The sequence below is a fragment of the Epinephelus moara genome, chromosome 18 (genome assembly GCF_006386435.1).
Source record: "Epinephelus moara isolate mb chromosome 18, YSFRI_EMoa_1.0, whole genome shotgun sequence".
Classification (NCBI taxonomy): Eukaryota; Metazoa; Chordata; class Actinopteri; order Perciformes; family Serranidae; genus Epinephelus; species Epinephelus moara.
In genome coordinates, this window is record NC_065523.1 from 19,348,449 (window position 1) to 19,365,109 (window position 16,661).

General features: G+C 41.0%; 1 protein-coding gene across 1 annotated transcript in view; it reads left to right on the top strand.

Moving 5' to 3' along the window:
• The window catches only part of baiap3 (BAI1 associated protein 3), a 57,664-nt gene that overhangs the window by 16,394 nt on the left and 24,609 nt on the right, over positions 1-16,661 (top strand). The window contains exons 3-7 of the mRNA XM_050069929.1: positions 11,094-11,181; positions 12,613-12,696; positions 12,872-12,979; positions 13,455-13,514; positions 16,146-16,212. Of these exons, the coding sequence (XP_049925886.1) occupies positions 11,094-11,181; positions 12,613-12,696; positions 12,872-12,979; positions 13,455-13,514; positions 16,146-16,212 (407 nt within the window). The remainder of the gene's footprint in view (positions 1-11,093; positions 11,182-12,612; positions 12,697-12,871; positions 12,980-13,454; positions 13,515-16,145; positions 16,213-16,661) is intronic.

Genomic DNA, 16,661 nt, shown 5'->3' on the forward strand with positions numbered 1-16,661 from the left:
AAATAAATTACCAACGTCTCCATGCTGTCTAGATGCATTATGTGTATTTTCAGATTTTTGTTTCAATAACTGAATTCTTTACAGTGGTTTGAAATCTGCTTTTCCATGCATGGACGGCTGCTAAACCTGCACGTCTGGCTTAGTCAATTTGTGAAGCTACACATGAGTTGTCACTGATTAATTAACTCAGTGAGATAGAAATTGATTCTTAGTCTCAGAGGTTGTGAGTTCAAGCCTCAGCTGTTGCAAAAGGCAGATTGTGTTGCTAAATTCCTAAATGTCTTCCAATTCTTCTGCTTGTTACTCAGAATTGCCTAAAAATGCCCGGACCCAACCCGTCGCTGCACAGCAGCTATAATTAATGGTTACATCTTCCCAAATGTAAGGAATTGCTGCCTTTCCTTGCCGTAAGTTCTACAAAATGTAATATCTTTTAGTTTTGGACTGTTAGTCAGACAAAAGAAGCAATTTGAAGGCGTTGCTTAGGGTATTGGGAAACTGCGATGGCTATTTTTCAATATTTTCTGACATTTAATAGATTAAAGAAACATGAAACAACCAAGAACATGGGGCAAATCCACTTTTCATCTTGTGAACATGCCATCCAGATAATAAAATATGAAAATGTACACGTCTAAGAAATACTGTATGAAGTATAAATCTTACTGCTATATTAGTATGTTATCATAATAAATGTGCACTGTTCAAATTTACTAAGATGTTACTTTTAGGCTGGAGATATTGCGTTTTAACCACACATAGACAACCATCTGCATCGTGAACGGAATAGTTCACAGACTTATTACTGGAGGATTCCACTAGCATGCACACAGGATAACTTAAACCGTGTTGAACTTCCGCATTTGCAGGATGTAAACAATAAACATGGCGACTCTTGAGAAGGTTACAATGTTATTAATTCCTGCAGACCAGGTTAGAAAAGGCGACAGCTGCTTCATTGCTGATGGTATGTATCATGCAAGCGGAGACAATGGCGAGTAGGGGTGTGTTCCGAATCACATACTTTTTCTTTTTACTTTCAAGTAGGTGCTGCAGCTACCCTAAAAAGTACGTACTGTTGCATGCAGTATGCACAAAATTGGGACATACTACTTCCTCATAACACTACACCCTGAACCTTGACCCTCTTACTCATGTATCTGTTACCATGGAGACAAAACAAAACGCATTCACTGAGCTCGCCAGAGATGGAGGTCAACCTGGACAACTCTGATGTTGTTATTTTGTAACTGCATACATTGTAGATTCTAACATATTATATTCACAATAGTAAAATTGCATAGGCTATACATGTCCTTGTGATTGTTTCATTGATTATTTTATTCAGTTAAACAATTACTATTCCTATTATTGCTAATCAACTGGTCATCAGTCACCTGAATGTGATGGCATCCATCATTGTGACTTCTGACAGTCCATGTGACGTATCTTTCGCTGCAGAGGATTGTGAATATCCAGAAAAGCATGCTGGCTTGCATACTGCAAAATCTAACTGGATGTAGCAGAAGATCCTGGTATTTTTGGCATACTGCATTTGACATATTATGTATTGGGACATACTAATTTTTTTCTTACATACTATATAGTATGGTAGTATGGGGATTGGTTTGACAGTATGTTTCTCTGGGTTGGAGTATAAGCAAGCAGTCACCATTTCTATTTCATGAATGTAAAAAATACAACACCACGCCTACATATAGGGTCAGGGTCAGTGTTTGAAAAGGCAGGAGCTACTCACTGCTTGACCATAACCCAGTGATTTATGTGTTGATTTGTAATGAATTATTAGCCTACATGTTTTTTAATGAAAATACTTGTGCATTTACATAGTATGTTTCTATGTATGTCTGTATTTATGTCCATATGCTGTGTACTGCATGCATGTACTATATGTGGGTTTGTGTATCTCTATGTAGATATGTAATCTGTCCTTTATGTACTGTATGTATGTATTTTGTTTCTGTTATTATGCTGTGTAATGTCTTGATGTATGGCATCTGTTACCACTACCTTGACAGCGCTGTGTTCTCGAGGAAGAATAAAGATGACTTTACTGGATTTTTCATCCTTGACTCTGGTCTTGTCTGATCAATCTGAAAGTGTATTCCTTTTTTTTTTTTTTTAATTTTCCTTGTTTGCGTCATAGCAACAAATGAAGTGGCACAGGTAAATTTAGTCATCTGATATTTTATTTTTTTATTTTTTTTTTCAGTCTTGTTTTGAAGCCTCATCTAAAGCCAAAAGTAATAGTATGAACCTGAGGTTTCTATAGCAACCTAAACACGGGCTGCTGCCACCATGTGAACTTATACTTGTACTGACGACCGTGTCTATTTATAACGTGAGAGATAACCTCAGATGCTTTGTTGGTCACTGATCAGTTGTGGTTTAGAAAGACTAATATTGTCCATTTTTCCTGAATGTGTTTTAATTAAAGATATTTTCTTAGTGCTGTCTCTGTATGTGTTATCTGTTTTAGCATTAATTATGTTCTTAATGCAGTTCAATGTAAAATCTGCTCTGGAAAGACCTTATTTATGTTCTTAATTAAAGAGTGATTCGAAATGTCAGTATCTCACCTTTTTCCTCATTTCCCATGCCAGCTCCCTGGTGCTACATCCTCCCCACTGAGTCTCAGCCGTACCCTGAGCGCTAGTCATTAGAGGCAGGCTGTTGATCTTTGTTATTCATTCAGACTGCCGCTGGTCTGCCTGCGCTCTCACTTTAATTGAGAATTTGCAAATGAGGCCGGCTAGATTTGGGCAGCTCCGTCCCCAGTTGTTGACCCGGTTGTACAGTGGGCTGTCAGAGCCGAGCTCTCAGAGCAGAGACCAGCACGTTGCAGGTGAACTTTTTAATTCAGTTGAGCAAATTATGGTTTTGCCTCCATGTGAGCTGGGTGTTAAGGCTGTGGAAGTGCAGGAGACACTGTCAGAGATGAGCTTGACCGGGCGTTATGGAGATACATTTAAATTTATATTATAATCTGCTTATTTTACTGTTCTTTTCCATCTCTGTTAACAGCAGTGGACTTCATATTTCACACTTGACTTCATTGTGTTTAAGATTGTGAGCTCGCTGCTGTGTCATTAATGGATTTGACCCCTCTGTGACACTGTACAGAGGCTCTCATTTTTTATTAATGCAGAATAACTCATCAAATTTACATGTGCATACAATTACAGTAATTAATGACAGGTATACCTTACATATAAAGAGCAAGGCTGTTCTTATTCTATATTTTTCTTATTGCCAGTAACTGCATGAAAACACCAAAACAATGTGTTTGTTCCAACTGAAGGCGTCTTTACCGAATCTTAGAAACCGATACTGCATCATTTTGTTTTTCTAAAAACAAATCCTAAAATTGCTGGGGATTGTTGTTTTTCGCAATCGTCAAACAGGAGTAAACAGTGTAGCTATTTTTCTGGGACTGTTTTCAGCCGTGAATTAGTGCACATTTGGTGCTCCTGTGCAGAGGCTCCCAACCTTATTTGTCCATTTGACCCCTTAAAATAAAGCAGTCTGCTCTACCTGTGACCCCTTATTACAGGTTTCAGATTAATTTCTAGGAGTCAGACAACACAGACTGTTGGTTTGTCATAGGCCAAACCGGAACCAAACCCAAACATCATTTCTAAATATATAGCCATACCGTACCTGGCTCAAGAAGTTGGGTCCTGTCAGGCTTGGGTTGAGTATCCATTTGGGCTGTACACGACTCAGATTGGGTTGTTCAATACAAATATTCAACCATTTGTTCCTTTATTCTATATAGAATTTGAGAGTTTGAACAGAATTCAGCAGGATGTAAAGTGTGATAGTGACATTCACGTAGCATAGTAACCAACCTAACCAGCCTAATGTTGGATCGGACACTAGACATCAGACAAAAGGGACTGTATCAAGTTACTGTGAGCTTTAAATTCACCACTACTATGCAGAGGGCAGAAGATAACATGGTCCTAGAGCCTGGCGGGGCAGATCTGCCTCTTCCTCCAGGCAGCAGTCTATGTGTCCACAGCTGCCTGTACTGAAGAGCTGCGTGAAAGCAAAGGGCGCTGACTCTGCAGCAAAATTTGACAACCGAAATGTCCCCAGATGTACACTGCTCACTGACTGAAAAAGACTGCTTGACTTGAAGGAATCTTTGTCAACTGGGGTCTCCAACTGAATTTTTGACTTTCAAGGGGCAACCTTAGTATCCACACTCTTGTGGTTGGGACTTCAGCGCCTGAGCTGGGATTTTTTACTTGTGGGTCAGCTCTGTGCAGGGCGTACGCTGTAGCCTATGCACATAACCTATGCCATTGTGAGCATTTATACTTGTGTGGTAGTGTGTCAGTGTCACTCTGCAGTCACACCTCCAAAACACTAGTCAGCGGTGGAGTTTCTGTTAAGTGCTGTAAAGTTGAGCTGATTCAAAACACACCCAAAACAAACATTAAACATGACTCAATGGAAACAACTTCAAAACAAATTCACAAATCAGCTTCACTATAACTCACAGCATTCACAGACAAAGCACTCCTTTGCTGGACACATTTTCCCCATAAATACAACATGCTAATGTTTTTAGCACAAGTCTATGGCATTTTACATTGTATAAATTAGCCTAGCAGCTAGCAGACTTTTCCTCTACTCATATGAAGCCAGGGACAACAGCAACATTTAACAAAGGTAACGTTACAAAATTCAGCTCCATTACAACTCACAAGGTTCACTGACAAAACTGCTATCTTATACTAAACATGTTTTCCAAACAAATATAACATGCTAATGTTACAAGCACAATCCTATGGCATAGTACATTGTATAAATTAGCCTAGTGGCTAGCAGACTTTTCCTCTACTCATATGAAGCCAGGGACAACAGCAACATTTAACAAAGACAACGTTACAAAATTCAGCTCCATTACAACTCACCAGGTTCACTGACGAAACTGCTATCTTATACTAAACACGTTTTCCAAACAAATATAACATGCTAACGTTATTAGCACAAGCCTGTGGCATTGTATAAATTAGCCTAGCGACGAGTGGATATTTCCTCTGCTCATATGAAACCAGGATAAATCCCGAAGTATAAATCCCTGAAGGATAAATCACGCATAAGGCTTAAAATGCTATTCTTGTGGAGGCTTTAGTATCTTCACAAATTATTGTTTCTTTTGTGAAATTAAAGTACATAAAAGCTTTGTTTCCACTGAGGGAAATGGTTTCAGCTTACAATAATAGACAGGAAGTCTGCGTCGTCGCAATGTGTAGTTACATTTTTTGGGAGGTGCTGGTCAGGCTACGGTGTAGGGTACGATGTTGATTCGATGCAGAAGTACAAATCCCACATAAGTCAGCATTTACAGCAATAAATGGTGTATATGTGTTTGACTTTAAGTACACTATAGTGCCCATGTTCGTTGTATTGGAGGAAAATTCAACAGAGTGGCTCGCTGATACATTTTTAATAGATTTTGGACAACAATGGGAGCTCACAGAGGAATAAGATGTACCAGGCTTTGACTACACAGGCAGCACTTATTAGCAGCATGAGTTCATTGTTGGTTTTGGTCTTTTCATGGGATTGGATTCCTAAAAACATGCAGTTATGGACATACAATAGTAAACCCTGCAATACTAAATATGGAACAGTATGACCTACTACTCTCGGATGTATCAGGAATGATTTTCCTGCTATAGAATTTTGTCTGATGAATGGGAACATAAATCAGAGGTTCACTGTTCAAGCATCTTTGAATACCTTGTATTCAGGCAACACGTAAGAGCTTTACGTTTGAGTTGCCCTTTGCTTGTTTTGAAATGCGTCAAATCCTCAGTCAGCTATTGACCGACACTGCGAGGAAGTATAAACTGTGAATCACCATCGTGAAGCACCCAGGAGGACCTAGTTTGAAAACAATTTCACACCAAGCGTCTGTTCTGTCTGTCAGTAGCTCTAGCCGGGAGTTCATACACAAGTTATTGAATGGAGAGATTCTACGATCGTATCTCCACATTAGATCCTTTTCACCTGTAATGTTTTGCTGCTCAATCAAATGTGTAATTAGAGTAAAACAAACAAGTCTTGTGTGTCGTTTTGAGGAGGGGATCCTTGTCACAGAGATCCTCTGTTACGATAGGAGCTGCAGGCTGATATTTTGCACTGACAACCGTGATGAATCAGATTAAAGAATCTGCTTATTTTATTAAAATGCATACAGATGTCACATTACCTTTCATGCTGCAACAGTGATGTCTGCAGTGTTAATTACTATGTGTGCACTGCTGTATTATATTTAAATAAGGGGTTGCTGTCACTTTCATACTCTCAATTAGTCACGTTTAAACTCATATTCTCACAGTAAAGTCCAGTATTTGTGTTTTTATTTATGTTTTCCTTCTGATTTATTCAACAGACAGGAAAACATAACTGAATGAATTCTGAAAATAAATGAGAATAAAATGACAGTAAAAAAAAAAAATGGACCTGTTTCCTAGCAACATCAAATCAGTTTGTTATTCCGGCGGTGTGTGTGTGCATGTGTGTGAGTGTGAGTGAGAGGAAAAAGGTTGAAAGATATCAGCATAATTTTTTTTAGATGTATCAGATCAAGATTGACTGGATTTGCATCATTTGGGCATTATGTCTGCTCATGAACACGTCGCCCCAAAGCTCAAAACAAAAGATCCCAGAATGTCTGGACAAATCCTCCAGCCGACTGACAGAAGATGGGACAGATTTCTGGATAAGAGGATGCCCTGGACGATTGAAGATGGATGTGGAGAGAATTGAGTGTCTCATAACACAAGTATTAAAAATCACATGAAGCTTATTTGTACTATGTGTGCAAATCAAAACTGTAAGCCCCCCCCCCCCCAAAAAAAACAAAGCCTCCCATCTCCTGTCAGCGGAACAGGCTTTGTTTGTGGAGTCGTTCACAGATTGAAGACTCGGCTTGTGGTTTCAAGCTTTCAAACAGTGAGTGAGAGGTTTCGGATCAGTAATTTGGCAAAATCAACAAAGACACAAGTGAAGCTGAAAAATAAAGGCCTGTCTTTGTTGCTGAATCCTTTTATTGCTAACAAATAAAAGAGTAGACTATACATATAGTAGAAATACAGGGAATTAAGTCATTTCTTTTAGTTAAAATATCCAGAAGTCACTGCAAGCTTATAATATCCTCCGGTGCCGTCGCATTGTTCCGACCTCTCATTTTTCCGACCTCTCATTAGTCCGACGTCCCGTTGTTCCAATATGTGATTATACTAGGCTATACTGTATTTGNCCCACACCATGATCTTTTCCTGACCCTAACCAAGTGGTTTTTGTGCCTAAACCTAACCAGACCTTAACCACAGGGCATCATGATGATTTAGGGACTTCGGAACAATGGGTTTAATATGGTCGGAACAATGGGATGTCGGACCAATGGGCAGAACCCATATCCTCCTGAGACCCCGTGTCCTCATGAGGACCTTACATAATGGGTTTACTGGACCTTATACTTCACTCTTCTTAACTTAGACCTGTTGTCCTTGTTCGTGGACACTATTTTGTGCCATCTAGTGGTAGTAAGAGCTAGGGCTGTACCCAAATATTCGGATATTCGAATATTCGTTTCTATGGGTAGGTATTTGTTATGAAAATTTGGTATTCGATATTCGTTTTTTTATTTACTTTTTTTATTTATTTATTTTTTTATTTTAACATTTTTTTGGTGCTAAATGTAGTCTTTTTGTTGTTGGTAAATGCAGGTTATCAATAAAAATCAAAACTTTTAAACTGCATTGTTAAAAATGTGAAAACATAGTATAGCCTACCAACGGAGCTTGTGAAGTTAATATGAATTATGGAACCGTTTTTGTCAACGTTTGTTTCCCCCATTTTGTACAATAAATTATTGTTTAAAGTTTCAACAAGTTTCTTTTGGAGTGCGTGACACAAGTGTGTTTTGAAAACAACCACGGACTGTCACCTGCTCAACGCATCAGTACCTTCGGATGCCATGACAGTAATAGCCAATAATGTCAAAATATCATTTACAGACCAATTTTAACAGACGATCACTGCTGCCCGACCCGCAGGTCCATTTGCGGGTCCCGCGGGTTACGGATCGACCCGCGCATCACTACTCAGCTCAGTCTATAAATGCTCTACAGTGCACGGCACTGCTGATTAACCATTTTATTGCAGCACAGAGTGTCTGCCAGCAACCAATTACTTGCAGAGGCTTCCTACAACTTGTTTCAACGGTTCCGATTTAATCAGAAGATAAATTAAACAGGATGACTAGCCAATATGAAAATCAAAAGAAAGCATAGAATAATGTACTGAAGGAGACTGTTGTGCCATCACATTTTTTTGTGGTTTGAGAGCAAAGATCCGGTCGCCGCTGTGCAAAACTCCGCAAAACGAGCAATCTCAAAAATTGTACTCTGCAAAAGGCATTTTGTTCAAATTTGTGATTTTTCATGGACTAAAGCTATTAAAGCTACTTTTAAAGTTACTAAAGCTATTAGTCAAGCAAATTATTGTCAAATTAAAAGCCGTTTCTCACCATTGCTGCCTGAAAATGCAATGCCGGAATACAGAAAGTTCATATTTGCACACCTGGTGTGGTGTAAATTATCTGCGGTAATGTTTTTGATTTTCATTTGAAAAAATAAATAGATAAATTGCAAATAAAGCCCAAAGAGTTTCCTCCTAGATAGTGCCTATCCAGACAGAAAATGTTTGGGACTACTCTTAACTACTCAATGCATAAACTGATCGGACCCGTTTTAATGCTAACACTAGCCAGCTCAGTGGCCTAGCGGCAGAGTGTCCGCCCTGAGACTGGTAGGTCGTGGGTTTGATCCCTGGCCGCGTCGTACCAAAGACTATAAAAATGGAACCCATTGCCTCCCTGCTCGGCACTCCGCATCAGGGGTTGGAACTGGGGGGTTAGATCACCACATGATTCCCGAGCGCTGCTGCTCACCGCTCCCTCAGTGGATGGGTCAAATGCGGAGAACTAATTTCACCCTGGACAGGTCTTCAGACTATCACAGACACATAGACACGGGAAGAACATACAAACTCCGCACAGAAGGGCTCGCTCCTTTTGTAACTGCTCCTGGTTTTATAAATCTATGCAAACTTTTCAGACGAAAATCCGTGCTTGGTGTGAAACGGCTTTAACTGAGACTCAGACTTTAGTTTATTTAAAATATCTGTTCACTTTACAGACAGTAAAAAACAGCAGAAAAGAAGACACACTATATTACATGTAAAAAAATACACACACGGCCACACGCATACATCCGCAGGTAATAATGTCAATAAGGCAACAGGTTGAGGTTAGCAATGATCAAAAAACAGAGATCATACAGTATAACTGTAACAGTTTTGGGGTATTCTGTATTATTCTTCATTATTCAGGATCCCCATCAGTTGTCACAGCAGTAACAATTACTTTTCCTGGGGTCCACACAGGGGTATCTACTCTACTTGTCAATAAGTTGAAAAATTAACAGTGGTTTGGGTTCCCTGCTGATAAAAGGAGTGCTCATAGTGAACCAGAAAAAGATGCGTTTTCAGCCTGGATTTGAAAGCATCAACAGAGCTTGCCTCCCAAATGTGCAATGAGAGATTATTCCAGAGAAGTGGAGCTTGCAGGGCAAAGGCTCAACCACCAGAAGAGTTCTTATTAAATCAAGGAATGGTTAAGTAACCAGCATCAAGGGAACGTAAAGGGCGTGATGAAGTATGTGGGGAAATCTGTCTGAGGGAGCCAGACCATTTAAAGCCTTGAGGTAAAAAGGGGGGGTTTGAAATCAGGTCTTGCGTGAACCAGTAGTCAATGCAGAGACATCAGTACAGATGTTATATGATCCAGCTTCTAAGATCTTTTGAGCCAATTAAAGACCTTTTGTTGCTGCAGAAGTACATTACAGTCATCAATTCAGGATGTTTAAAAGACAATGACACAGAAATAACTGGTAGCTGCAGCCCTGTGATATATTTTTTATTCAGAGGGGGCCCTTTATGAAGAATATAGTGTATTTTATAGTGTAGCATTGATAACAGGCTTCAACCATTTTAAGTGAAGAAGTCCAGCTTTCAAGTTTTACTGCGCCAGAGAAAACCTGACCAACTCTCTCAGCATGGCTGCCATTAGCTCTCATCAATACCTCAGGGGTTTGCCATCCGCTCCCCCACCATGGCGAGAGTCAGTGGGTGCTGGGATGGGCTGCCACACGCCTGCTGTGATGTGATGACGCTAATAAAGGAGCGTGACAGGGCCTCTGTGGATGGCTCCTCTTTATAGGCGGTTGGCTGAGAGGCGAGGAAGGAGACAGAAGCTGGGAGGTGTGGGAGCTGTGGGGGTGAGGTGCTACAGGCAGGCGGCGTGGCTGATCCCGACGGTTCTGCTACAGCTCACATCAGAGCTGCCGCCTGCCCGGTTGATCTCCATACAGGCTGGGAGGAAGCCACCCGGTGTTAGATTTGGGAGGGGTGAGGGTGGTGGTGTGGGGGGATTCCCAAGGTGTTCAGCCAGCTATTCCCTCCCAGAATGTGCCTGTGTCACCATGACAACTGGGGCCAGCAGGAGTCCGGGGATTCACTCACACCTGGAGGAAACAGAAAACATCATTTGCATTTTGCACACAGCCCTGCTCATCATAGTAGATTAACATGGTTTATGCAGAGTGCAGACATGTTGGATGGCTGACAGCTCTGGTCCAGACCTGCTTTGCTTTTTAGTGCATGAGATAAGACGGTGTTTGATTGCTAATAAGGAGCTGAACTGCAGGCGATGGAGTCCAGTAGTTCAACATAAAAAGGAAACAGATCATCATTATGGACAGACGCTTCTTCAAGTGTCTGTAAACAAGATGCAGCGTGATCCCACTGATGTCACTGAATCCCACTTTGTTTTTCATTACGATCCAGAAGTATTCTGATGACACGATGTATCTGTTTGCATAATACAACATGCATTTCACCACATTTTTTTTTCTTCTTAATTAACATATTTTCCAAGTATTCCATCTTTATTTTTAGACTGTCAATCTGCTTCCTCTCCTTGGCAGGGTTTCTGAGGAGAGCGTGGAGTTCTTTGAGCGCGTGAATGCCATTCTTCAGAAACAGGGGAACATGCTGCGGGCTGCGCAGGCTGAGGTAACCTCCTCCTAATTTCTACCTTCTCCATCTGTTACACCCTTAAAGCACGTGCATGTGGCGCGTAGGCCTCAGCGCTGTCACTCAGGGCAGTATGACGCGTATTGACAGAAGGGCTGGGTTAGGTTTGGTGCTCAGAAGACTGAAAGCTCAGCTGTGACAAGCTGCTGTCGATGGCTGTGTTCAGCTCCTCTTGCTGCCAATGCTAATAAGGCAGTGGTGTTGTATGAACATCTTTGCCGAAGTGAAGTCTTCATTTCCAAACTGCTGTAAGGCAGGAGGGAAAAAAAAAAGACTCAACACGTAAGAAACAGCTACACTTCATGTCATAATTGGGAAGACATAGTTTCCTCGAAGAGGCTCAACGTTGGCCTGTTTTTCTTATTGTGGATAAGATATTTGGAGTGAGTCCTCAGATTGTCCTGTTACAATTGCTGCCCCTCTGCCACTGGCCCCCTTCTGGCAAAAATCTATGGCCAATAATACTGTCTCAAAGAGGCTGTGACACACTCATCTATTCAGCTAGCATGAATGTTTTGGTATTGTGTAAAATTAGACAACTGAATGCATCAATTGACCTTTCGCTAAGCCCCGCCCCTTTGTGATGGTCCATCCATCTGTCAGAGTAAGCATGGAGCCCACACTGTAACTAACTGCACTCCCTGAAGAAATATCATCATATTTTTGGAAAACTGAAACAGTGATTCCAGAGAGAAGCAGACAGAGGGGTCTACAGTCTGTGTTTGAAGGATATATCCAGGATGTCAAACTGACTCAGCAGCAACAACAGGTTAAAAAGACAAAGATAGTTAGAAGCTAAAGCTGAACTATAGGCTACAGATCACAGTGTAAAAGTGAACCACCACATCACTGCTGATCGCCACACAAGACAATGAATATAAAGGGAAACTTTGCTGATATTGAACCAGCTGTGTGGCATCACAGTGTGTGCAGATGATCTAGGGGGGGAACTTAGCGAAGGGTCAATTGGTACCAACCATGCCGACATAGATCGCCAAGGGGGGGGGCTAAATATTGTTCCAAAATTAAGCTAAATTTTGGCCAAGGAAAAGCTGATGTTGCCATTTTCACAGGGGTCTCTTGTACTCTCACCTTATGAAAATGGGTTTTGTTGAAACCCACAAGTCTCTCATAAACTTGAAAAGAAAGAAAGAAAGAAAGAAAGAAAGAAAGAAAGAAAGAAAGAAAGAAAGAAAGAAAAAGAAAAATCCAATATTTTACAAAAAGCAAAGATTAGGAAGAAGTCCAAAAAATGCATACAAAGTTGTTATTTTACACCCCCAGATTTATCTTCTGAACTTTTGGAAGGGGCCTGACCTTAAATAAGGAACCACTGGACTAAACTACTTCCAAGAGATAATAAAATAAGGCAGGTTTTGTTAAAGATGAACTTTTCCTGACCCCTCACAGTGCCAGAGAGGGGCCTGCACAGTCCCGCCGCCCCAAGAGCACGTGGACCAGGCTTTCATCCCCGACAGAATCAGAAGGACAGAGGTGCGTCAGCTCAGCGTTTCTGTTTTCATCAGATTTTCAGCGGGGATTACATTTTAAAAGTCACGATAACAGAACCCCCTCCCTGCCTTTGATGTGCAGCGGAGCAGAAACCATGAAGGAACACGAGCTTTTATTTTTGAAGGGTTGTTATTAAGTGGAGTGTGTTTTCATGTAGCTGGACCTGCTTTATGAGGAAGCTGTGTACACTGTGGTCAACCGTGTGGGAGTGCCATCATCCGAACATGTGAAAAGTGACGAAGAGCTGTTTGCTTACTTGCTAAAGGTACCTGTCCATCAACCCAACCATGCACTCACTCATTCATCCATCCATCTATCCATCTATCTATTTTCTGAGCTCTATTAAATGTGTGTTAGTAACACTGATGCACGCCTCATAGAGAGTGTTATTTGTTGTGAGCAGGCAGTAAGAATCTGAGCAGATGCTCTTGGCTCAAACCTGATTAAACATCAAAGCCCAGTCACGCTGTGTACTGATATTCAGCTGTGATATTACATCCATTCAGATGAAATCATGTCAAGGATTGTAGCGTCTTTCATGTCAGGAGTGGGTGTATTTTTTTTTTCACCTTGTGTTATGTTCCCAGCTGGTCAGGTGCTGTTTTATAAAAGAATTTCAGCGGTGTTATAATGAACAGTGGTGCATTTTGAATTGTGAAAAAGAACCTGGGTGTTTCGAGAATGTTTAGACAGGTTTCTGCCACATAAAGAAAGCTGTTTTGTCTGACCATCTCTTCAAGGTGTTTGATATGGGCGAGGAGGAGCATGATATCATTCTACAGAAAGTTCAAGAATCCAAGGTGAGACTCTTTGTGTGTAAGTCACTTTCCATTCAGATGTTGCCATAACAACATCTGTCCGATATACTACAGCAGTGGGAGCTGACACCAGATGTCTGTACTTAAAGGGTAACATTTATACTAGTCGTTAAATTTCCGTTCTGTGCTGATATTATCCCACTTTTGACTATATATAACATATTATTGAGAAGTTTTTATTATAAGATGAAGTACTTGTGATGTAAAATAGGTCATATTTTGTTCCCAGTAGATTCCCCCAAATTGTAAAACTGAGTGGAGGCTTTATGACAATGGTGCTGCCAATGGGTGGCCGGAGAGGGGCACAGCTACCCTTTCAAAACATCCTAGCACTGACCATTCAGTGACGTTTACCAATCTGTGGTGCTTCAAACCCATACTGCATTTAGACAATATTACACAAGACGGTGTGCTTTAACGTAATTTGTGGCACGATAGTGATGCTGTCAGTGCCACAGATGACGTTAAAGCACACCCTCAAGATAAAATAAAAATACATGTCAAAATGTATCATGTTGAGGGGCAATTAGCATTCAAAATAAAGAAAAAACATTTCACGACTGTTGTTTCTGTTTCCATTGAAATACATAGGGTTTGACTAACTGGAAAAGAATCAGTCACGTCAGTAGACTACTATATGTTATGAAACCTAGTTTACTCCTTCAGCAAATAGATCAACCTTAGTAACGACCTAGCAAGAGACCTGTTTTCTAGTCCCTGTTGAGTCCACCAACCAACATGAGCTGAATACTTTCTAGAGCTCATCGGATTTCCCAAACTAAATAAATACCCCATGTATAAACAGCTAAGTCTTGTTACGACTAAAGCCCCTTTTACACTGCCAGATTTTTGCGAATGTTGGGCCGTTTTGCCGGCAAAGTGCGAGCGTTTGGACACACAGAGCCGGATTGGCGAGTTGATCCGAGGTGCCCAATTTTCCGCCTCGTAGGGTAGTCATATTGGCAGAAACCTTTTTAGTTTAAAAAGACCGAGGCAGCCTTCCGCAACGGGAAGGGCTGTTGATGACTTGTGGGAGGAGCTGTTGATGACGCCACATGTGCGAGCCACTGGCAGTGGATAAACAGGAAACAGCGAGCAGCTAGTAGCAAGAGGAAAACGCAAACCTGACAGACACTGTAAAGATGAGCAACTGGGGAGACAAAGAATTGCGCGCCCTCCTTGTCCTCGCAAACGAAGAGGCCATTAACCGGCAGATGACGGGGACTGCGAAGGACTGGCCGATTTACGAGAGAATCGCAGAAGGACTGACTAGCCGGGGCTTCCCTCCCACGTCACTGTTTACGTCACAAGCTGAGCTACACGTTTTGTGACTTGCTCACGCCCCCATTGCCCCGAAAAAGGCACATTCTGTATAAACGTAGTAAAAAGTAGGTAGGCGGCATTTTGCCACACTCCCCGATTTTATTTTTATACTGCCAGTGCTGAAAGAGGACTGATTGGGCTTTCCTGACATCAGCGGGAGACTAACAGCATGTCCTGAGTCCATTGACTTCAGTGGCTCCCAACAAAGTCTGGTGCTGTTAAGTTTTTCAAACATATTTTTTTTTCCAGATTGATAAATAGCACTACAGGTAAGAGGAAAACTAAAAATTTCTTTTACAAGAGAGACCTGGCCGAGGTAGCAGCCAATCAAAACACATTTAAAATGCAACAAATACAACATATAATACAAATTTCCACAAAAACAACAACAACTATTCCAACATAGTGGCCTCGCTAAAAAAAAAACAAGCACACGTCTCTGTCATTCTTTGTAGTGCCCTTAAATTCGTCAATGGATATAAGTGTTTCTAATTTTAGATATTTTTGAAGATTGTTCTATGTCCAAGGTGCAGAGTAGGAGAAAACCGTTTCCCCAGATCTGTTAAAACCCAGGGTACATTATAAAGCAGCCGTTTGGAGGAGCGTAGCTGGTAACTACCAGAGCTGACACACAGAAGGGTGCAGAAGTGCTAAAACATGCAAATCCTCTGTTAAAGTTTTTACTAAAACATTAAACGCATAATAGCAGTGGTGACAAAGGCATCAATAAATCCTCAGTTGTGCAGCCACAGGTTGTGTTTTAGTACATTGCCTGATATTTTCTCATGCTCATATATTGTGAGCAGTGCAGTAGTAATAAGGTGAAAGCATAGCCTGGAGAGAAACAGTTGGCCTCAAAGAGTTGAAAGATGTAAGACCTGTAACACTGAAAGCCACTTTGTTATAGTAGGAATTTGTGTCTTTTACTTTACTGCAAAGGACCTTTGAAATATTTCTGTTAAGATCTGTGATCCATAATATGACTGAGTGCTGAAAATGTAGTGACCAGAGTGAAAATATTTTGCCATTCAAATAATCTCCATTTTTTTCCTGTGGTGGAGCATTGAGTTTTTCTACCTTGCAACTTATGAAGCCAGTATATAGAATAAAACATATAGGATGTGATGACTCACATTCTCACTCTGTAATGCACGCTGATGTTTGTTTAAATGGGGATCCAGGAGAGTCATGTTAAAGAAAACACTGTAGTGTACTCAATGCATGTCTTTGATTTGTCACATTTTACAGTTTCTTGCTGGACAGACAGAAAATTTCTTTTTTGTTTCGCAGCGAGCCAGCTTTTCCTTGAGAGTTTCTGTCATGAAAGCAAAGAGTCTGATGGCCAAGGACGCAAATGGTGAGATATGTCAACTATTAAATTACCCTAAATTCTGTCCACTGGAAAACAGAAAAGTTCTGTGAAATATGACTTGCAGGTTTGACCAGCAATGCTGATGCAATGCGTGATGGGTATGATCCTGTCCAACCTGCTTGTGACTTTTTGTGGGGTTAACATGATAATTGCTGTTGGGTTCGTGAAAACTACCACTGCTCAGAGGCTGAATATATTACAGGATCTTCATAGGCAAATGTTAAGCCCCATGTCCTAATTGACCTCTCACAAAGCCCCGCCCCTTTGTGATGGTCCATCCATCTGTCAGAGTGAGCATGGAGCCCACACTGTAACTAACTGCACTCCCTGAAAAAACATTATCATATTTTTGGAAAACTGAAACAGTGATTCCACAGAGAAGCAGACAGAGGGGTCTACAGTCTGTGTTTGAAGGATATATCCAGGATGTCAAA